The 23696-nt window shown below is 49.6% G+C and overlaps 4 protein-coding genes across 4 annotated transcripts; 1 reads left to right on the top strand and 3 right to left on the bottom strand.

Moving 5' to 3' along the window:
• Nucleotides 1-80: 80 nt before the first annotated feature.
• On the bottom strand, nucleotides 81-227 carry CGCA056_v004228 (uncharacterized protein; the record flags this gene model as incomplete). Its single annotated transcript, XM_037319483.1, has 1 exon — nucleotides 81-227. The coding sequence occupies one exon, from the start codon at nucleotides 225-227 to the stop codon at nucleotides 81-83; it is 147 nt and encodes a 48-aa protein (XP_037182240.1).
• An 818-nt stretch (nucleotides 228-1045) lies between these two features.
• Nucleotides 1046-5327, bottom strand: CGCA056_v004227 (WSC domain-containing protein; the record flags this gene model as incomplete). The annotated part of the gene is made up of 3 exons (XM_037319482.1): nucleotides 1046-1277; nucleotides 1334-5056; nucleotides 5215-5327. 3 exons carry the CDS (start codon nucleotides 5325-5327, stop codon nucleotides 1046-1048), a joined length of 4068 nt encoding a protein of 1355 aa, XP_037182235.1.
• Nucleotides 5328-14732: 9405 nt separating this feature from the next.
• On the bottom strand, nucleotides 14733-16308 carry maoN-3 (Monoamine oxidase N; the record flags this gene model as incomplete). The annotated part of the gene is made up of 3 exons (XM_037319481.1): nucleotides 14733-15294; nucleotides 15353-15976; nucleotides 16025-16308. 3 exons carry the CDS (start codon nucleotides 16306-16308, stop codon nucleotides 14733-14735), a joined length of 1470 nt encoding a protein of 489 aa, XP_037182236.1.
• A 480-nt stretch (nucleotides 16309-16788) lies between these two features.
• CGCA056_v004225 (uncharacterized protein) lies at nucleotides 16789-16953 on the top strand (the record flags this gene model as incomplete). The annotated part of the gene is made up of 1 exon (XM_037319480.1): nucleotides 16789-16953. One exon carries the CDS (start codon nucleotides 16789-16791, stop codon nucleotides 16951-16953), a length of 165 nt encoding a protein of 54 aa, XP_037182237.1.
• Nucleotides 16954-23696: the final 6743 nt, after the last annotated feature.

Genomic DNA, 23696 nt, shown 5'->3' with positions numbered 1-23696 from the left:
TGACTAGTCTATAAATCTAAGGTGTATACATTATCACATTAAAAGAAACCTGGCAGCCGGCTTCACCATATCTCTCTTTCTTAGGAGGAGGTGCCGGCCAGATTCTGCAACCTCGCGTACTCCGTTCTGAGGATGTAGAGGTTGAGCCTCACACCCGCGCCGCAGTATTGCGTGCTGTTTCCTGGACACTTGAAGGAGCAGTCCGAGCTGGACACGTTCGCGGCCATGGTGGTGCCGCCGCTGCCGCCGTAGTTGAGGGAGTTACCGCACCAGCAACTCGCGGCCGTACTCGACACCAGCGTAGAGCTTGTCGGAGCAGGCGGTGAGGCACTTATTGATGGTCATGTTGACGCCGTCGTTGACGACTTGCGTGGGGAGGAGACGGCCGACTTGGGGCTCGGAGAAGCAGCCATAGTAGGTGAAGTTTTGGTCGCCTGGGACGATGACGGGGCCTGTCGGGGTCGGCTTCGCGGAGGAGGTGCTCGAAGAGGTGCTTGAGGAGCTCGACTTGAAGGTCGAGGTCGAGGAAGATGAGGAAGAGGAGGCTATGAGGGAGGAGGAAGTCGCCGTGGAGCTCGAGGATGCAGACGAGCTGGAGCTTATCAGGGTGCTTGAGGCGGAAGACGAGCTTGAGAGTGAGGAAGAGCTAGAGCTTGTCGAAGAGCTGGAGGAAGCCTGAGAGCTGGAGCTGGAAGAGGAGCTAGTGGCCGTGGAGGAGACCGAAGCAGCAGAGAAGATGGAGGAAGACGAGCTAGAGGATGGAGAAGAGCTAGAGACCGTAGAGAAGCTGGAGCTTGAGGAGCTTGAAGCTGTAGAAGAGCTGAAGCTTGTCGCAGAGCTGGAGGCGGAAGATGAGCTCGAGCCGGTCGAGGAGCTGGAAGATGTCGTTGAGACAGCAGCTGCCGTAACGCCAGAAGTCGACGTGGAGCTAGAAGCCGATGTGGAGCTGGACGCTACCGTGGAGCTGGACGATGACAGAGAGGCAGAGTTCAACGTGGAAGACGAAGACGAGACCGAAGAAGTAGTGCTCTGAGTTGCCGAGGAGCTAGAAGACGATGTCGGGGTAGAATCTGAGGACGACGACGTAGTCGATGTGAACGCCCCAGGGATAAGTCCAGGAGTGGAGCTTGTGCTCGACGAGAGAGAAGTGGTGCTGCTGGACGTAGAGGACACAGTCGAGCTCGAGCTGAAACCCGAAAGAGCCGAAGAGGTAGAACTGGACACGGCCTTGTCCTGGACGGTCACCGAGGCGGCAGAGCTGCTGGATGAGGCGGATGCTGCGGTGGACGAAGATGTTGTCGCGGTGGTGGACGAAGACGCGACGGGGGAGTACATGTAGAGTTGGAGTCGGTTGCCAGCGCCGCACTTCTGCGTGCCATCACCGGGGCACGGGAACGAGCAGTCCGTCAGAGGCGCTTGCTTTGATGTCGCATCCAGGACATTGCCACACCAGCATTCTCGGCCGTACTCGGTACCAAAGTAATTGAGGCCCTGGCAGAAACCACTACAAGATTGCAGAGTCATGGAGTCATTGGCATACGTGCGGACCGGGAGAGCGCGAACGCCTGTGCCCTCCGTCCAGCAGCCCTGGAAGAGCCAGTCGCCGATACGGCTGTTGGCGGCGGTGGTCGTGGCAGCCGCCGAGGTCGAGGTAGAAGTGACAGTGCCAGTGCCAGCTGAGGTTGCGGTACCAGTGCCAGTGCTCAATGAGGCGGCGGTGCTGCTCGAGCTGGTGGGCACGGGCAGGGAGGTGTTGAGCATGTACATGTTGAGTCTGTTTGGACCACCGCAGTATTCGCTGCTGTTGCCGTTGCAAGCCATGCTGCAGTCTGCGGCGAGGGCCGGGACAGCGCCGGCGCCGAGAGTGTTACCGCACCAGCACTCTCCTCCATACTCCACTCCAATCCAGGTGTACTTCTTGGCGGCGCAAGCTGTGATGCAGTTGCCGACTGTTTGAGTCTGAACATTGACCAAGTTAGGCAGGGCACGGCCGTTTGTTCCCTCGGTGTAGCATCCTGCGCTCACATACTGGCCCACGCCGGGGTTGACGACTGGACCAGAAGGATTCGTCGGGTTGGTCGGGTTCGGCGTGGGCGTCGTGGTGTTGCCATCCCATTGAGTAGAGTCCGCGAAGACAGAGATGAAAGCGCCACCCTGGAGGGTGCCAACGCCGTTGCCACCGCAGACCTGGTTGAGGTCACCGCCGCAGTCGTAGTTGCAGTTCTTGTCGTCGACCTTGAGGCTAGGGATGGCGGGGCCGCCCCAACATTCGGTGTGGTACTGAGTTCCGCAGAAGACGTAGTTCTTCGCCGCGCAGTTAGCAATACAGCTGGGGTTGGTGTTCGTGGTGCCTCCGGCGAGCTGGTTGGGGAGCTGGCGGCCGGGGTTGTTCTCCTTGTAGCATCCGATGTATCGGTATTTGCCCTGACCGCTAGGCAGGAGAGGCGGGGCTTGCTCAGAGACCGCGTTGCACACGAAGGTGAAGAAGTGCTTCTCGAAGTTGGGATCATTGGTGTTCATGGTCCAAGGCGCCGATCCTACGTAGGTATCGACGTTCCATTGAGACTTTGGAACGGAACAGACCATGGTGGCCGTGGCGCTCTCGCCGGGGGCAAGCTGGGTACCCTCAGCCAGGTCAACGGTGTTGGCAGCCCCGACAATACCAGGGATACCGAAAGGCGGCTTCGAGACGGTAAGGATGAGGTTGACACCTCCGGCGGCAGCATTGTTGGTGACGCGGAACTTGAGGGATCTAGAGGTGTTCTCGGTGACGTTGCCGAAGGTGAAGTTCTTGCTAGCATCGTATTGGACCCAGCCGGTGGCATCGGGCGTCTGGAACTCGATCAAGGCGACAGGAGCAGGGCCGGCGGAGCCTGCAATAGTGAAGGACCTGCTGCCACCGTTAGAGTTCACCGTGAGGTAGGCACCGAAGCTTCCAGCCACCGAAGAGTCGAAGGCAATGTCTACAGTGACGGCGCTGTTGGGGTCGATTGTGGCGGGAATGTTGCTCAGAGTGAACTTTCCGACGGTGAGAGTATCAGTCTCGTGGTTCCATGTGGTGAAAGGACCCTGAGCGCTGGTCGTAGAGAACTGGACGTTAGTGATGGACAGAGGAACGTTGCCCTGGTTGGAGATGATGACAGTCTCTTCGAGGGTACCGTTGGATCCAGCAATGATGCCCTGGAAAGTGACAGTTGGGGGCGTAACGGCCAGCAGAGGACTGGAGCTCTCGCCAGTGCCGGTCAATCTGACATGAGTATTCTGACTGTAACCAGCAACAGCATTGGTGGTATTGACAAGGAGATCGGAAGAGACCAGGCCAACGGTGGTGGGCTTGAAGGCGACGGAGACGTTGAAAGTCTGGCCGGCGGTGAGGGTGAGCGGCAGGGATCCAGCGTTGGTGACGACGAAATCGTCCGCCTCATCCAGGCCAATATCTGTAACAGTGACGCCGACCAGAGCCTTGCAGAAGATCGAGCGCGCCACACTCTGGTTGCCGACGTTGACAGTACCGAAATCGTTGGAGGAAGTGCAGTTCACAGGCACGTTTACGGGGGAGCCGAAGGCATAGAGGTAACCGAGAGTGGTGCCCTGGTACATGATGCCATCACCAAAGACAGCCCTGCCGAACTTGGTTGAGCCTGGAACACTGAAAGACTTTATGAGATTCATGGCACCGTTCTTGGGAATGGCGTCATAGATCCTGAGTTGAGAGCCCTGAACATCGAGAGTCCAGATGAGACCGGTACCTGGCTGGTTGTTGAGAGAAGTGACAGTGCCGTGGCTGACACCGAGGATGGCAGCGTTCGCGGCGGGGCTCATCGCGACCTTGGTGAATGAGGGGACTCCAGCTGTGCAGGAGAACTTGAAGACGTTTGTGGGATAGTTGATGACATTGATGAAGATGTAGCCGCCCTCCAACGGATAGACACCAGCTCCGGCATACACCGAGTTGTCGTTCTGGTAGACCTGAATAACAGCATCCAAACGATTGGCACCGTTGCGGTAGCCGCCCATGTTGTCGAGGTTGATCCAGTACGTCTTGCCGCTCTTGCCGGTCACGACACCGATGCGCTTCACGTCGCCGCAGGAGAAGGCGCTGGGAAGAATCTGCAGAGGACTGGTACCCAGATCCTTGTCGGCACCGTCCAAGGCTTGTTTCTCCCATGGCATGAAAAAGTCGGTTACGGTCAAGCTTCCGTCACCGCCGATACTCATGTGGACAGCGGCCTCCTCCATGGCCGTGGGAGGCTGGCGACCGTTGACAGGGATGGTGCTGAGCTGAGAAGCGTAACCATTGCCGGTAGCGAAGAACATGGAGCCGGCATCATCGGACGCCAGACCACCGCCAGACATCCAGACGCCAGCGCCAGGGGTGGTGTTAGGAACACCGTCACCCTGAGTGGCCCATCGCTCAACCAGATTACCACTCGTCTTGTCGAAACCAATGATCCACCCGGTGAAGTTGTACTGCACACAGTGGGAGGCGAAACCAAGGTAGACGAACTGTCCGACGTTCAGAAGGGCGGGGCGTTGGTGATGGATGCCGCCGTTGAAGGATCGGATCGGGTTGTTCCTGGCCACGGTGCCCTCCAAGTTGACGGGGAAGTTGGGTCGTTCGGCGAGAGTGTTGACATCCAATGCGTGGATGTAGTAACGTCCGGCTGGGCGACCCTGAGCGATATTGATCTGGGACTGGTCGGCATAGGTCTTGGAGGTCAGGTACAGGGTGTCAGTGGACGGGTCAATGACACCGGTGGCGGTGATGCCGACGTGGGGGTTGATGTCGACGCAGCCGTCGAGGTCGGCGGTCAGGAAGGGAATGTGAAGGTTGCGAGAGGCGACGATGGCGCCGGTCTTTGCATTAAGTTTGTAGACATTATTCTGTTGCGTCGCGACGTAGACGTATTGTGTGCCGTCGCCGCCGCTGGGGGTGTAAACGAGAGGCTGTGAGAAGATCTGCTCGGGCTGGCCACCGTAATTGCCGGGAAGCTGCGTCCGGAACAGCTGGCCGAACTGGGAGCTCCCTACCACGGAGGGGTCCATGTTGTGTGTTCTTGATATCAATTCGCATTAGGAGCTGTTCATTCTCGCGATGCAAGCTTGATCTCCGTCTCCCCCACCGGGCAGGGCGTTGCCATTGTGTCTGCACAACGATCTACACCAGGGGGGCTTTGCGGGGGAGCTCGGAAGAAGAGAGAATCATCAACTTACGTTTGGTAGCCGGCGCGGGAGTTGTCGCCTCCCCATGTGATGGTGTCGGTTGAGGCCAAACCGTTGGCGAGGCCGACGATGGCTGTCAACAGCCATGTTGTGAGAGGAGCCATGGTGAAATGGACTATGGTGCTCACTGGCGCGATGGTTGGCCGTGGAGCTGTCGTTGGATTCGAAATGAAGGAAACCCGGACGGATGGGGATGAGGAGACAGAGGATCCATGTGCTCAGAGACGGGAGGGCGGCTCCTAGATATGAAGTTTTGGAAATGGCATGCTGGAGTGACGGGTTGACGGTTGACGGTGTTAGCGCAGATAGCTGAAGCAGCAGCTCGTGGGCGCGGCCGCGTCGGTCGGCACAGCCCAAGCCAGCCCACGCGGGCGAAAGAACCGTGGACCCATCGTGGTGGATGCAGGGCCAGCCAGGGTAGCTCGAGGGCCGGGACCTTGCTTGCCTTGCCTGTCATGGGATGGGATGGCATGGCATCAGCCATATCCTTGCCATGTCCATGACCCAGTCCAGAGGAGGAAGAGAGCAAGCTACCTGCTCGAGCTAGCGAGCCAGGGCCGTGACAGGACCCCCCAGACAGTTGGTCTTGGAGAGGGACGGATGAACGGCGTGCGTCAGACCAGCGACTCGGCGTCCTTGTCGACAAAGACAGCAAGCGAGCACAACGATTGCGGGCAACGTTCAAAGAGCTCTGGGTTCTGGCACATGGCTGCCATCAGAAGCGCAGGCGGGCGGCAACATGGGCCGTTTGGGCTTTGACAGAGTCGAGGCTAGCGTCGCAGCGGCTTTTCCATTGGCTTGGCTGGATGCGAGACTCGAGAAGCTCTCGAGTCTCGATGAATCTTTTTCCCTGTGATGGCCTGCCTGCGTGTGCTCCGGCGAGGGCGACTCGACTGGCATACCCCCTGACGATCGCGTAGGTTGGACACATTGGCACTGCTGGGCAGACCTTGCTGCGAAATGCCATTATTTGGTGCCCAGGTCGGCCATTAGCAGGTGCAGGGTCAGGCAAGGTAGGCAACGTACTTGTTGCTGCACGGCAGGCGGGCGAGATCAGCACTACTGCATCGTAGAAGGGCAACACGAAGAAGATGCCGCATGCAATGCAACCGCAACGTGCTGGGCTGCAGCTGCAGTTGGCTGGCTGACACCTCTGCCTGTTGGACAATTAGCGACGTCTTTTTTCCTGCGATATTTTAATTGGGGATCGACGCACGTCTGCGGGTATCCAACGCCACCTCGTCCGGTGTTTTGGTCGACTGGCGTGGTACGTTGCAGAGAGAGGCAGAGGCAGAGAGAGACCGAGAGAGAGGCGACAGTTGACAACGTGAATTGGGATGGATGAAAGAAAGAACGAAGATGGTGGGAAAGTCGACTTGCCTGATTGAGAAAGCGCAGTGGGGTTCAGGGCAGATACGGTTAAATGAGATGCCCCACCCACCGCCACCCCGGCACGTACCTCACCCTCACTCAGTGAATACTGAATACCCTTCCCTCAACTGGGCTTGCTGGCGTTGCTGGCCTAGGAAAACACTTCACCATCTTCCCTTGTCCTCCTCCCGCCGCCAGACTGGCTCGGTTTATTCGCCGACGACCCGGCTGCACCACGCTCCTTCAGCTCCCAGGAAGACTGACGCCCCTATCAGGTGAAATGTCCTATCAGAAGCAGAGACTGCGATGATCAACTGAGGATCTGAGGAAGAGAAAGCCCTGGGCCCTTGCCATGTGGCGGTTCACCTCGAGTGGCCCTTTGTCCACTGTTCCCGTCTTGTTCTCCATCCCCCATCACACAGAGTTATTGTTCCCTGCGCCCATCCTGCGAAAGAGCCCACAATGTATTCGGGGAAACGTGGTCCGGGCGAAATACGCGAGTGGCCCGCCCGCCGGCCGCCCCTCTGGAGTAAACATTCCCGTCCTGTTATTCCCATGTGCTGACCCGACACGACCGTTGAAGTTGGAGCCTTGGCTGGTTCATTGTCTTTGGAAAATCCAGACATGACTGCGACCGATGCAGGGTTCGACTGAAGATGGCAGAAGGTCCCCGCTGTCTTGACTCTGATAACAGTGTCCCATCCACCCAGCAGGTGAATCACCAACGGCTATTGCCAAGCTGTTCTCCCCCCAAGAAGCAATACATGATGCCATGTCACCTACACCACAGCTTGCAGTGCAGCCGCAACTGCCCAATCAGCCAGCCAGTCAGCCAGCCGCTGGTTCGGAGCGGAGCTGTAAATAGCATCCTGCAGGCGCCTCTAGCCTGTCCAGCTCTAGCGTGTCAACACCACTCGCACTTTTTCTTCTTCTCTTCTTCTTCTGCTCCCCTTCCTCGCTATCTCTCTCTCTAGCTATGCGTGTCGGTCTCTCTCTGATAAATCTCCCCTGCTAAGGTCTTGGTAAAGCTCCTGCAATCAACACCATCATGACAGGCCTCGTCATCAGAGACAGGGCAAAAATGGTCCGTCGAGGGAGCTGAAATATATTCCCCACTCATTGTCGCCGGCGGCACACAAAGAGCTGAAGACCCCTAGAAGCTAGAGTTTCAGGGCAGGAAAAACAAAAAGAAGACCAACGGCAATGGTGTCTAGCGGGAATCCAGGAACAACACCAACATCGGACGCGGTTTACTGTTCCTGCTCACTAAAAAGCGCCACAACCATCCATCCAACAACCTCTGGGCCCGCTGTGCATCCAGCTCTGGAGCTCTGGCGCACCAGAAGCCGCCTAGGACGGCTTGCTAGCGGCTCTCGTATCGAACCGCCGGGACTGGACTTGATCACGATTCCTCTTTCGTCGCCGTTCCCATGCTGCCATGCAGTCGATATGCATAAACCATTGAATTCTTATGTTTTTTTTTTTTTTTTCAACATTCGCCCCATCTTTTGTTCCATCTATCTCCGCCCTCCCGCTCTCTCCCTTTCATTATCTCCCTCTGGCCACCATCAGCTTGCGACCCTGTGGCGGCAGACCGGCGATGTCAGCTCTCTAAATCTCCATCTCTGGGTTCCAGCCTTTCGGTTGCTCTTGACACTACTGTAGACTACTTGAATATTGACCACGCGCCAAACATGGCCATCCATGGATATCAGCTCTCCTCTGTAGGCTCCATCTCTGTCGCCTTTTCCCTCTTGCGGCCAAGTTCCGCCCAAGGCCAACAGGCACAGTAAAAGGCCCAGCCCAGCCCGACATGAAGACTGCATGACGATCCCCGACCTGCAGCAAACCATTGAAAAAATATCCCATTCCCAAGTTTGCCAAGCACCCAGGGCAAGAGGAAACACCCTGGTCGCCGAACGTCCGTTCTCAACACCAACGCGCCGCACCGTACTAGACTAAACCACTAAAACCACCACAACACTACACTACACCACCTACGTCCTCAGCACATCGGTCGGTTCCTGCGCCTCCCGTGCAAATTTGTTCCGTCATCTTGGAAAGGGCTCCTTCGGGCTGTTTCATTCCATTCAATCGGGCCATTTCGAACGTGTCTCCCAACTTTCTAACCCGGCGCCCTCGCACCCAAAAAAAAGCAGCATCTCATCAATGGCGCGATTAAATCTTTCCGCTTCCTGCGCAAGTGAGCCGCCGTCCCCCCCCCCCCCCCAAACATGACGAAGCGAGAAACGGCAGAGGCGTCCCCCTTCCCCCTCCCTTGGTAGACCAGAAAGTCGACGCGGCCCGGACGGCACGGAGCCCGGCAACCAACCTCGTAAAATTGATCCAGTCGGGTACCGCGACCGAGCACGAGCACTGGCACGCCACACGCGACAGCGACACTGGACTGCGAAGAAGCTCGTCGACCATAATGAAGCAACCCAGCACAGACGGCCAAGAAGAAGAAACCAACACCAACACCGACAATGCTCATGTCGTCCCAAAATATCGGGACCGGCGCCCATGTTTAAGATGGCAGGACTCAGCTAAATGACACAAGACACGACAGCTCAGCACGTAGCAAGCCCCATCAGGGGACCCGAGACAGTGCAGACCGCGCGGCCATCACCCGTGCTGTGCTGTCTGTCTGTCTGTCTTCCCCCTATTGCCGGCTGCCGCTCGTGCTGGTGCTGGTCTTACACCCTTTTCCACTGAATCTTCTTTGCTTATGGTGTCCCTCCTCTGCCGAATGCGCCTGGGTGCAATTGGCTGTCATGCTTGTAAGACGGACGCAAGGCACGCTGTCTGCGCGCATGGTCAGCGCGCATTATTACACCCCATCTTGGCGGCTGGGGTGGGATGGCTAATTCTTATCTGACTGTCCCCATCGCTTGCGGTCGTGCAGAAGGAGGAGATAGGCAGTTGGAGACCGCGCAGCCCGGGCTGTGGTCTGTCTGGTTGGTTCCGCTGTCAGACTCTCGATAGGACAGGAAGGTTGAAGGCATCGTGAACTTTGAAGTGAAACTTATTGAATCTTCTGGAGCTTACATCAGTAAGAAGATGATGCACACGCGCCACCTCGGGGCAAACGCCTCAGGCTGAGGTAGGGAGTAAGATGCTGTAGCTCCCTCAATCTCAATGAAAGATCGTAATCGAATCATGATAATTCCTTGTCCGAAAAAACATCCCTTGCCTAAGCATCGTCAGTCATACTTCAAATTTGTCGCAGGTCGGCCCGCGCGAAGGGGAATCATCTCGACCATGGTCCTCCCTCGTGAGAACAACGGGTACACCGTTCCCTGTATGGTCGTGTCTCCCTGGCCACCGGCTGTCCGGCAAGCGCAATGAAACCATTTCTCGTATATTCCCGAAATCGAACATGGAAGGAAGTTCGAGAAGGTCCCTCCGAGTAGTCACATCGCATGGCCCGCACCCCATCTTTGAAGATCTCCGCGCCGTCCCGTCTGTGCCCATGGCGATCACCGCCTTGCGCTGCCCAGGCCAGGAGAGGGGGCTCCTTCACGCTGCCCAAGAAGGCATTTGGCTTGAGTATTTCTGGGGTCATTGGGAGGAAATGGCGAGGAGACCTAGACCTAGTATGACAGTGTATAGACGGACGAATTAATTGTTTGATTGCATGGAAAAGCCCAAGCGTAACCAACTGGATAACCATGAATTGACCGTGGCAATTCACACATAACTGCGTTCCTGCGCGGTGTTGTTAATAGCATGCTCGGTTTTCATTGATTCCTTCGTTCTTTATTGAGAAAGAAATAGAAAATTACTCTACGGATGATGAGCATGTCTAGATAAAAATGGGTTTAACTTACATTTTGCCAATAATCTAGGTTCAAAGTTCATATGAAACGTCGTTATTAATTAAACTTCTCCTTGAATTCACTTTGTGGCGGCACCTGCCCACAGGTGCCCCAGGTGGCCTGTGCGGCCCAGGGCCCGCCAGGGCCTTCTTCCAGCCTCCTAGCCAGGCAGCCCACTTAGCTAGTTCTCATCACATATATTACACTTCTTACTACTCGTTACACCTATACCTCTATAAGTTATAAGCCTAATAATTAGATCACCAATATCTATAGCTTTAAATTAAGTATTTCTTTACTCTATAATACTCTTATAATTTTTTCCTTATTTTTATAATTATTTATATAACTTATTTATATAGTTTAATTTAATAAATAAATAGTAATATAGCTTTTAATTACTTTTAATATGTTAAATTATTACTATTTATATAAAGATTCACTTTATTTACTAATATATTAAATAATAATATCACTCTATTTTTTTTATCTCTTTTTAATATATTAATTAACATATTTCATCAGTCAGCCAGCCAGACCAGTCAGCCGGACGTTTTTTTCCCATATACACAACAACATCTAGTATTTCTCAACCACAACGCATTAAATCAACTACTAGTTGTCGCTATCAGAATCTCCTGAGGGTTCGACATCTTTGGAACAGGTTCGCGCGTTATGCCTAGTCTCACCATATATACCATAGCGTCTCCGAGCTGGCTGGGCTCTCTTTGATAGACCCCCCTTGTCGTCCTCTTGAGGTGCTGGACGTTTCCCTTTTTGTTTCCCTTCAAGCAAAACCTGAGATTCCTCTATACTAAGTGCCCCTCTAAGCTGGACCTGCGTTCTTTTAGCCCTCTAGCGCTTAGCAAGTGCTATATTTACATCCTTAAGGGTATGAAGCTAATTAGTCAAAATAGTGATTAAGTGCGCTATTACCTGCGCACCCTTTAATAATTGCTTAACTGCAGTAATAATTAGTGTTAATAAGCTTCCTTAATAAGCAGAAATATAACTTTTAATAAAGTTAGACTGTAAAATAGTTTGTTATAGGTTAGAGGGCGTTTATAACTGTTAAGGTGGAGGTGTTAAAGGGTTGGCTATAGGAGGTGTAGGCGTCTGTAAATATATATCAAGCTTTTTGATAATATAGTCTGGGTCCTATAGTGAAATTCCAGCGCCTTAGAAAGCAGACCTGATATTTTCCTTATTAAAAACCTTATTATAGGCCTAGTGGAAGGCAATAAAGAACTCAGACTTAGTGATATGATTTATGGAGGCTCTAATGAATTGGTTGATTTTATCACTATATGTGCGTTTTAAAGGCGAATAAAGGGTAATATCTAATGGCTGTAGTAGATATAATAAGTGTGCAGGCATACTAACAGTTATAATATTGTTCTGCTTGCAGTAATTATTGAATTTAGCTGATAAATAGCTCTTATGGCTGTTAATAATAAGCATCCAGTAGGCGCCCTCCGTTTAGTTCTTAGTGTGTTTGTTGAAGTGTTTAATCTAGTTAAGGCCCGTCTGATTATCTATCTATCCATTAGCTGTGGGTTTGATCACCTAGTTGCCCAGAAAACCTGATTCCATAGTCTAACTAGCAAGGTGATATACGCCCTTAATGATTACAAATAGAGGGATATACCACCCGCCTAAATTAATATATTTAATAACTATAGCTTATTTATAGTTACTAAGCTGGACAGACTTTGCTTTGCTGCGTTGATCAGCATATGTTACCACTATTAACGTGGTGATTATGCCTATTATAAAGCTAGTTTCATTTAAATTATATAGGTCCCCCTCTTAGATGCCATACTTAGCTATTATGTTGCGTAATTGTAAGGGGCTGGCCCCTAGGCTTGTTCAACGTAGAGGTGCCGTCGATTGACTATTCTAAGCTGAAGAAGGAGGAAAGGACTTTACAGGGATAGGCGCCTAGCAGCAGTGATGCAGACCGGGGCTAGGCGGTGTGCTACAGCAGAATAGTGGATCCGGCGGAGCCGGATCTCGGTAGCTGCTCCGGCAAAGCCGGAGATCTCGGCCGGGCTCTAGCCCGTTACAGTAATAGCGCAAACCACTTTGATATAACCTTAGGATCTTCTTAAAGAGCCCTTTAATAATCGTATAGATAATTAAACTTAGTTTTTAGAGCAGGCTGTAAGTCCACAAACCACCTAGCCTATCGCTTGCCAACAGGCTTGCTATTACACGCTCGCAGCAGGAGATTAGCTATATCTTCCACACTGCTGAGGCGCAAAGGAAATCCTTTAGAATCCTATTCAATAACATATTAGAGAAGTGTTTTCTCTTCAATTAGATTAAGTTTATATCGTTAGGGTTAGGCAGGTTTACGTTAGGGTCGATCGTTCATTCTATGGCGTACGGAACTTTCGGGGACACCATAAGTCTTCGCAGCACGCAACACACTTAGCTTTCAGCCAGCGGCGCAGGCTGATCGGATCGCCTCAATAGCTAGAAGTATCTTATCTTCTTATGTGTAAATTGGCATAATAGTTGCAGAGTAATTACGCGTCGAAGCTTTAAGTGGTTTAGTGCAAACCGCGTTTAGGAAAAAGTTCGTCGCTGACTGATATTCGTCGCTGACTGATGAACCACGTTATAGCCTGTTTAACTATTTCTTATTATTATTACTCTCAAAAAACCTAAATACTAAATATATAATTTTAACTTTATTTTCTTCATAGCTTTAGTTTTTAATAATATTAAGATTTATATTTATTAGCTTATTGGTTTTAATACTAATAATATCAAGGTTTAACTTCTTAAGAAGGTATTGTATAGCTTATATAAAACTTCCCTCTAATAGTTTAATTTTATTTATATTAAAATAAATAAGATTAGTTTTATTTTTATTAATAATAAGTTTTATTTATTTATAAATAAGGACTAACTAACATACTTATATTTTAATATATATTAATAACAACGCTATCATTATATTTAATAAGTAATATATTCAAAATATTTAAAATAATCTTAGGAAAATATATATTTTTAAAAATCTTAATAAAGTTATATATTTTTTAGTTTCTAGATTAAATATAATATCTTAACTAAAAAGATTACATTTTGTTAAATATAAATATATTAAAGCTATCTTTTATTAATTTAGTTATTAGGATTTATAGTTTATAAAGACTTTTTTCTCTTTGTATAAAAAGCTTTCTATTTAATAAAATAAAAATAAATATATTATTAAAAAAGCTAAAAAATATATTTATACTAACTAACTTATTTAAAGTATTTATATTAATATCAGCTACTATATTAATAAGTTCTATGAAACTAATAAAGGTTTATTGTAAATGTATTTATCCTTTTTATTATTTCTAAAAAACTATTAAATATAATATTCTTATTAATAAAACTAATTTAAATTAAACTTTAATGTTTTATAATATAATAAACTTTTTGCTTATTAATAACTAGCTATTTTATATTTTAACTAAAAGATATATTATTTTCTTTAATAACACCTCTTTTACCTAAAACTTAAAGAAATAGATATTTATTACCCTTAATATAACTAAAATAAATAAATTAACTTAATATTTATTAGCTTTATTCCTAAATAAATTAAAAAATCTATTAGATAGATATTTAACACTAAAATAAACATGTTTATTTTTCTCTTTATAAATAATATTAATATATATGTTTATATTATAAATCTACTAAATTAAGCTTATATTTACTACATTAATATTAATATAAATAGATTATTAAAAATATTTAAAAATAAAACCTTTATGTTTTATTTTATTAATAGCTTTAAAATAGTTATTAATAGCTTGATAAAATCTTTTAGAATATAAAATTTTTATAATTTTATTAGAATATTTATATTAATAATTAGATTAAAGAATAATATAGATTAATATTAGTTAGAAATTAATTTAATCTAAAGCTTTAAACTAATTAAAAAATAGAGATTATTTAGTAATTTAACTAAAAATTAACTAAATTAATATAACTTAAAAACTCCTTATTTCTAGATAATTTAGCTTTTAATAAGATTTCTAGCTTTTTATTTACTTTATATATATTAATAGTCACTACTAGGCCTTAAAGCCTAAGGGGCGGTGTAGCAGTACCTGCCTACAGGTGCCCTAGGTAGCCTATACAGCCCAGGGCCCGCCAGGGCCTTCTTCCAGCCTCCTAGCCAGGCAGCCCACTTAGCTAGTTCTCATCACACACATCACACTCCTTACCACTCGTTACGCCTGTGCCTCCATACACTTAACAGGGCCCTTTTGTAAGCTATCAATGTCTACTTTTGAGAACTTTGATCGTCTACATTCTCGGGGCTATCTTTTCCTGCGACAAGAGTTTCTCAACATCTTTACATGCAAGCATACCCCTCTCAATCGCACCATCAATGAAGCCCCTCCACCCATCAGCCCAATCAGCACTCGCGAAAAGAACTCTCCCATCAGCTCTCTGCAGTTCTTGCAGAGACTTGCTCATACTACCGGGACCCCAACAACTCCAAGTGCCGTTGGCGAATTCATCAGTCACCCAGTCATGAGTGAGGTACGCCAGAGCTTCAGCACCAGGATTCATGTGCTTTTTGAAAGTCGAGATGATCTCGTCGTTGGCATGGCGGTTCGTGAGATGCGAGCCGTAGCCGAAGCCAATGCAAAACGTGCCCTTCTTCGTGGCAGTGCCGTTGTGGTCGGAGAACGCGAAGCACCACTGAGAGCTCCCGTATCCGCTGGCCAAGGAGAACCACCCCGGCTCCTCCCGAGCTAGGTGGAAGTGGATCTTTGTTCCTTTGTTGATGTGGCCAGCTTTGATGACCTCTTGACGGCGGGGAGATAGGGCAGGCGAGAAGGATACTTCAGAAAGACAGTTCCTGTGTTGCGGTGAGTGTTTATTTTTTGCTCGCGGTAGAAAGGTGTTCAACAACTTACAAGGGGATCGTCGAGACTAGGTACGTTGCCTCAATACGATGCCCGACCTTCGTAGACACAGTAACAGACGTCCCATTCTGCACCACCCGATCGACGGCGGCATTCAGCACCAGATGTCCACGATAATCGCTCAGAATGCTTCGAGCCAGAGAGGTCATGCCCCCCTTGCCAAGCTTGTACGTTCCCGCGAGCTCAAACACGCCGGCCATGGAATGGCCACCAAGAGCGTACCACCGCAGCACCTCGGTAAAGGCACATTGGCCTCCAGGGACGGCGCCAAAGTAGCTGATCATGGCGTCAAACAGGTCCTTCTCGAGTTTTGGAATATCGAGTTGATCGAGCCGATCCTTGGCAGATAGATGGTCGTACTTGATCCAGAGAGCAGGCTCACGAAGCGGATCGTGAGGATACGGCATTAGATTGCGGCTGGATAAGCCGTCGATTGAGAAGAAAGCATCGGAGGCTCTCTGAACGGCTGCGTTCATCTCTTCACCGTTGATCTCTTGAGAGGGAGAGAAGGCAGGGGTGTAGCGAGTCGTCTCCACGTCAGCGGTCCCTGCAGAGGTTTTCAAATTCTTCTGCAGTCCGTATCGCCGAATTTCCGTGAAGACATGCGGCTGGTTCCTTGAAGGGTGTTAGTATAGATAGGTGATTGGTGAGTGGAGATCTTACCAATGAACCCATGTCCCTCCCATCTCGAACTCTTCGCCGAGGGCTTTGGCAGTCCATGTTCTTCCACCAATACGGTCTCGGCCCTCCAAGAGTAAAACCCTGAGATGCAAGTTTCGGCTTAGATCTCGAGCGGCGACCAGCCCTGCGAAGCCAGCTCCAATGACGATAACATCGTAGGTGGAAAGTAGAGAAGAATCGGGCGTGCTGCTGACAACGGCGTCGGTCTGGAGGCCAACTGTCTCACCGACAGGGGTCCAAAGGTAGCCTTCACGAGTAGCAGACATGATTCCGATGAGCAGAAAAGAATCTGGCTTGGATTGTGAGCATCACGGTTGAGAATGAAGCTTGATATAAGGTGATGCCGGGCATGGGGGTGCGGGGCCCCGGTTGCCTATTTGGGAGAAAAAGTGCGAGGTTGATTGTCTGGGCCATGATCGTTGACTTGACGTCGTCCACTGCAGGGCTCGGAAGCAAAGGAACTCCGAATCACAAATTCAATTTCTAATCCATCTGATTGTTGTTGGAAGGTCCTATGGGGAACATTTAAGTGGTGCCACACAGTCGCTTTGGAAGGACTCAATTGATCAGTTCCAATCACATCCGACATCTAATTCATCCACTACTTTTCAAACATGCCTTTCACCCATAAGCCTCAAGCGGCTTCCAAGAAGCAGCCAGCCATGGATGGCTCAACGAATGCCTTCGGGTGTGGTAAGTCGCTTTGAATCTCCGAAGCATCGGCTAAATTACTGATCACCGCTTAGATGTTGTTTCCACCAGCGATGTTGGTTCATCAAACCCGATATCCGCCGGCTTCTTCCGGATCGAAAAGGGAGAGCCATGTGTTTTCACGTATGAGTTTGACGAGGCGAAGTACTTCACTGAGGGACAATGTCAAGTTGAGGACGAGACTGGCGCGAAGATCGTAGCCAAAGCAGGCGATGTCTTGCTTTTCACCAAGGGATCAACCATTTCATTTTCAACGGACACTTACGCCTTGGCATTTTTTTGCGACCAGAGGGCGAAGTTGTAAGCTACATGTGTTCGACGATATGGATCGAACAAGAGCCTGTGTATCGACAATAAGCCGTGTACAAAAGCGCAACATTCATCAAGCTATTTGAGTTATTCATCTAGCCAAGCATTGTTTCTAGTCTCTTTTCACACATGACATCGATCCAGTGGATGTCCTTCTGAGAATATTCCCCCTCGCTAACCATGCTATCCATGAGCGACCACACTTCGTTCAAAATGATCGCAGCATGCTTGATAATGCGCAAGCCAACAGTGCGGTACAAATGAAGGACACGTGTCCGCACAAATTCTCTAAAATGCAAAACCTCTGTGTTGGAGAATTGCGACTCCATCGTTGCAGAGGGGACCTTCTGCCTCAAAGCACTGCCTGCGATGAGCAGTGGCAGCGTTTGCGTCGAGACGGTGCCTGAGCTATCTGGCATCGCTCTCAAACTTTTCAGTATGTCAAAGGCGAGTTGCAGTACCACATTCGGTTGTGAGCTCCCTTCGGTGCCATTCCTTCGTAAGTGTCCGGACTCTTCCACTATTTTTGCCGACGCAAGTTCAGGAAACGCACGGTATATCTCTAGCAAGGCCGACAGCTGGTAGCATCGCGCAACGATAAGAAGGTGATCCGGTGGAGTGCGAGGATCGCCGACATCCTGTACTCTGTACATGACCGGAAGTTCGTAGCTCAGAATTGCCTGTTCCAGCAATGAAGCTTCGTTCAGCAAGTCCATATGCAACGCTTGTCGATAGAATTCTCCGTTTTTGACGAAATCAAGACTCCGCAAAGATCTTTTGTTTCTGACCAGTGTTCCTGTTTTTGCGAGGTGTAGAAAGATTGATGACCCTACTCCTGTCCATGGACATGGTGTTGCTGAGGGTTCTGCCCCGGATTGGTGAAATATTTCTAGGTAGTCCAGCACGTCCAGACTTTGATCGTGGATGAACGAGCTCATTGCTTCCCAATACATCATAGATGATGACAAGAAGGTTTGAACAGAGGTCATATCAGACCGTTTATCCGGATGTTTCAAGCCATTGGAAGATATCCAACTTTTGAATAGTTCTCTTGTCCGGTATAGATGGGGTAGACCAGTCGACGACGCATCATGCCAAGCCTATAGCAGGTTAAGCTTCCGAATCGGCAACACAGTTTTATGAGTGTGAACTAACCGAAGTCATTCCAAGCAGAATCGCTCCCAGTAACACATCGTCTTTCACAGTGTGGCTCTTGGCGATATGGGTACCACTCGACTCAACACGCTTAGTGTGAGGCTCCTTCGATTTAATAACGCTCGTTTCTGCCAGTTGTTCGGACAAATTGGAGATTGCCTCCGTTTGATATTGCAGTGAGATGCTGACTTGCCCGGTGTCATTCTGGTGGAGATGCGCCGCGGATAGACCCAAAACGCAATAGTACAGCAATCTTGATTTATTCAGCATGCTGGAAACCTCAGTTCGAAAAGGATTAGCGGACGAGTCGAAGTTCGAGATGACTTGACAAATGACGACAAAGTAATGATTCATCATAACTGCTGAAATGTCAATGGGGTTGCACAGATCAATGAGCACCCCATTGGCCAGTGAGCCCTGAAGCCCGACATCTTCTCTCCTCGGTGCTTCATCCAAGTCCTCGTCTAAAGGACTTTGACTTGAAGGAATAGTTAGGCACTTGGCATCAGTCGCAAGTGGCAATTTGCCCAACTCGTCAGTGCTGTTCTCGGATGTTGAGGTATCACGTAGTGGTACAGGTTGCGCGTGAGTTAGCAAGCTAACACGTTTGCGGATGGTACCACTCTTCGCAGTCCAGACCGGAGGCATGGCGCTTCTCATCGGATGTGTTCGGTGAGCAGTGAGCCGCAAAGGTGCGTGGCTGGATGCATCTTGACGAGATGCCAAGACATTTAACGGCTGAACGGTACATTTTTCGTGCTTCGTAGACCATTTAATGCGTTGTTCATACCCAGGACAAGATACTCCGATTTTGACGCAACGGCGACAGCTTGGCTGTTGCTCGTCGCATTTCAGACGCTGTAGCATTAACAATGTCAGAAATACGTGGCAATAATGAAAATAGACGAGGTTTGCATACCCGTTGCTTGCACCTGGAGCAGCCACCTAGATGGTCAAGTTAGCACCATCTATCAAACGGATGGGGTATTTGAATCAAATTTACTTCTGCCTTTTTGGTTTTTCTCCATGCGGAATAGCTCGAATTCTTTTTCTCTCTTGTATTTACCACCCAGGCAATCTTCAGCGAAGGTCTTGCTCGTGACTAAAACACATTTCTGTAGGACCATCTAAAAATTCAGGTTCGGAACACGGAATGAATGCAAGCATTTCCGAGCTAGATGGGTGGCATATGGATGGATCACGGTGATAAGCTAGTCGACGCTAAGACGAAACCAGATAAAAAGTGCGAGATACCAGACAAGCTGATAAGCAGGTTGTCTCAAAGCCATCTCCCAAGGTACCTAGGTAGGAGAAAGTGACGGGAGACTCCAAGCCTAGATACCTTGCGAGTCTGGTATGCATCCATACTTACTAAAAATCTCCGGAAGAGTAAAATAGACAAGTTAGAGGCCACACACCAAATTTTGACGGAAAATTTGAAGCAAACCTCAATGGCTAACGTGCGATTGAGTATTTAGCGGCTTAAGTTGCCGAATGGAAGCACCAAAAGCATCCTCGCTTCACGCAACCCCTCGTTCTTTGGCTCCAATGGCTAAACCCTAATCCCTCGAGTCAAGAGAAACAATCGCTGATTGAATGAACAAACGGTATTTCGTAAACCAGAAATCAACTGTTAGAAGAAGTCCACGCAGAAATATCCACCCACTCAAGCCTCTGGATGGCTCTTTGTTGTGGTTCCATCGTGCAATCTGCTCACCCTAATTCCTTCAGTTGCTGACTGCGCAGGGCGGTGAAAGCTGGCAGAACTAGTCACATGATTTCTCCGACGCCTTTCCTTTCCGGGTCTCACTACAGCTTTGTGGGTCCGGCCCTGCGTGTCGTGGTGGTGATTACCATACCATTAACAAAACTGAAGTAAACATCGCGGACGCAGCATACCTGAGTATCTTGCCACAAACCTTTTTCCACTGTCTTGTCTTTGTTTTTTACTCGAAATTGCTTTAATTTTTCACATTCAAATTGCATCCTTAACTTCTGCGAAACCTCTGTCAGCAACATGTGCAAACACGCCTCGTCGACAACACCAAGGCCAAGCGGGCTGACCCTCCTCGACTTACCAGTTTCCGTCGTACTTTTAATCATGGATAAAGTATCCGAAAACAGCTTCTATCATGAAAAAAGGCGCTACATATCTAGTCTCAGCGGATACGATCACATCGAATGCATCGACGAAAATGAACACGAGAGGTTTCGAGCCTTTGACCACTGGAAGGACTTGTCTCGAATGGCGGCATCCTGCAAGGCATTCTACAATATCATTACACCGATTCTGTACCGACAAGACGTACTACTCAATCATTCATCAGCGCTTCTGCTCTCGGCAAAGAAGGGCAATCTTCAGGGTCTTCTGAAGTCGATCCAGCTGGGACAGGCGAATCCCGACAAGGAAGACCACACAACCTTCTGGCATGACAATCATGACGACGGCCGCTGCTATGGGTCATAAGAGCGTACCAGAGGTGGCATTACGTCATCTCTCACTGCTCTGCATTTCGCAGCATACCACGGGCATCCCTTACTCATCGATGCCTTGCTGGAGCATGGCGCAAATGCAGACAAGCGCGCCGACATGGGACCCAATACTGAACTAGAGTCAATGGGTCCTCACGATCAAGTCTCCATGTTCTGTCATACAGCGGCGGAGTTTGAAGAGGTCTGCGGCCTGAATATCGACAACCCGTACACATTCGGGGCCAATGTATTGTTCTTCGCCCTGAAAGATCGCACAAACTCGACTCGCAAAGTCGGCATGGTCAAGCGCCTCATCCAGGCCGGAGCATCACTCATCACACGAGAGCGCGGCAACATTCATGCTCTGCATCAAGCATGTGCCGCATTGGACTTGACTATGGCAGAGTTTCTGATCAAAGGGCTTGGGGTTGACCCGAATTTGAGAGATGAAGATGGCAACACCCCGCTGCATTTTATGGCCATGGATCCCACGTTTTCCAAAGACACGCACCATTTGCATGCGATGTTCTGTTTCTTGGTCGGAGAGGGGGCAGATATCGATGCAGAGAACTTTCGAGGGTGGAAGCCTCTTCATCATGCCATGTTCAATTCCGGATGCATTGAACTGGCTTGTCTCTTGACTGATGCAGGCGCTGAATTCGACGAGAGGGCGCTATACATCTACGAAGGCTATAGATTGTCAGATGCGGATCGAGACCGAGTGGAGTTGGCATTCGTGGGTGGAAAGTGGAAGAATGATTGATTTGAGACAGACTCAGGTATGGCAGATACGACGGGCGAGAACAGGAAGTTGGAAAGCTGGTTTGAGGCGCAAGTTTGAGAGGCCTTTCTTGAGAAAATGGTCTCCTCAATCGCAGTGATAGATGTGTATTTGCTTTATTTCGCAGGAAATCCACTTCCCTGCAACCCGCGCAGTAGAATATCCACGGAACCAGGTACAAAGAGCGGTTTGTCTCTGATTCTATGGCTGATCAAGTACCTCCCTTTCATCCACAATTGCGCTTTTCTTGATTTCCTTCAAATTGTCTGCTCAACACACATATTATCGACCAGTCGACAAATCAGGGAACAAACGTTCGCAGGTGCCTTCTAGAATATCCACCTTCATCTCGGTCAAGCAAACGACGACGCCGGTTGCTTCCGATGCGTTCGGCAACTGGGGCCAAGCAGTGACAAGCGCAAGCAAGGATAGGCAGGAGGGCCCGCGAATGCAGGCAGCCGTGAAGCTCAGATCAACCCCAAAGAGCCAAAGGCGACTTTGGAAGGCGGTAAAACAAGATGCGCTGCCGTTGAAATTTCTTCAAATATTGACTGCTCCCTCTCTTCCTTGCTTTTCATTCACCCCACCACCACCCACCAATCTCTCCCAAGGAAGATTTTGCATTCACAACAACGTCTTCCTTCTGGAAATCCTTCATCCACACACTCTGCCCCTATCTCGTGGGATCTCGTTGGTATCTCTCGCCTGCGGCTCTGGCTTGTCGCTCTGCTCAAGATCTGGGACCTGCTTCCCTTCCAGGCATTACTGGCTTATCGCTCTGCTCAACATCTCAGGCCTGCGACCCCTCTTTGTTGTGCCCCTAGCTTGCGGTTTTATCACAGTAAGTCAAACATTTTACTACTTAATATTCAGTCCATTAATAAACAGTTTTAGTTACATTCGCGACTACGCCACCGGGTCTCTACGTCCCCAGTGCCACGGAACTGCCTCTCGAGCCTTAGCCTTTCGACTTCCGAATCCCGACTGCTCCCCAGCGCTCCTCTACACCCCTGGCGTTTCCTTACGTCTTCGTCTTGCGTCTGCCGTCATGACGAACGCCCTTCCCGGGCAGCTGGTGCGCCCAGAAACCTTGGACCAGGTCTGCGTGACTACTTCACTACTGAGCCTCTTCGATTCTGCCAGTACGAAGCGTGGTGACAGAGCCAACCATGACAAACTATTCGGCGTACTAGATAGCCAGCAGCGCCAATTGTTCGAGTTTCTGGACCATCTGGTATATGTGTTCCATCGGAACATCGAACTCGTTTGCATTTGGCCACTCTCAGGCCAACTGGGTCTGTGGAATGGCGATTCGATGCGCCACCTGAAGGCGCTCATGGTCACTGCTAACCCCGAACGACCAACCACCAAACGGAATGATCACTCTCCTGTTCGTGTACAGCGTCTTGGCAATCTGTCCCCCACATATGGGCTAGTCGAGCGCTTGAAGCGTCCATCTGGCATCGGATCATTCATTCTGGACCAGATTACGTGGGCGGTAGATGAGGGCGGCCAAACGCAGCTCATATGGAAGATTTCACATGCCCAGCATTGCACTAATGTGTTGCATCTTGTTGAACAGGTTCGAGCGCCGGGCATGAACAATGTTGAAAGAGCTTCAGCCATACGGGTTCTCAGCGACTACGTGACCGCGATGTCGTTTACTCGAATTTACATGAGGCAGCAAGAAGGCTTCAGACATCGCAACTTCCGGGACATCCTCGCTACTTCGATGAAAGAGATGGCTGAAGCTTATAAGTTCATGCCCTCAGACAAGCGCAAATTCGAAAGCATTGACAAGATCCCGTTCTACCGGGGAGGATCTCGAAACGTCGCCAGGCAGACTCTCCCTGATGGCGATAGGTACCTCGAACGCCGCGAACAGCAGGACATCATCAAGGAAATCCTAGATCTTCAGGGGAACGACAGTTGGTGGCCCTCCACTTGCCTGAATCCTGACAGCACATACTACAAGAACGCTTAAGCACCAGAACCAAAGGCGCCCAATGTACGATGTGCGAGGACGGCATGACTTTCATCATATCTGCTATCTTCTTATGAGTCACCTTGGAATGACCGTCACTGGCCTGAACAACGCAATCACACGTCCAGACAGCAAGAAGACCCCCGAGCAACAGGCCGCGAAGGTTGCCGACAAGGTCGCCGGTTTCCAACGCATCAGCATGCTTTGGAGTCGCCTCAGGTCAATCTTGGGTCATATTTGGC

This window comes from Colletotrichum aenigma (assembly GCF_013390185.1).
Source record: "Colletotrichum aenigma strain Cg56 chromosome Unknown KSG_Cg56_contig03, whole genome shotgun sequence".
In the NCBI taxonomy this organism is placed as follows: domain Eukaryota; kingdom Fungi; phylum Ascomycota; class Sordariomycetes; order Glomerellales; family Glomerellaceae; genus Colletotrichum; species Colletotrichum aenigma.
This window is presented reverse-complemented; position numbering and strand designations above follow the sequence as displayed.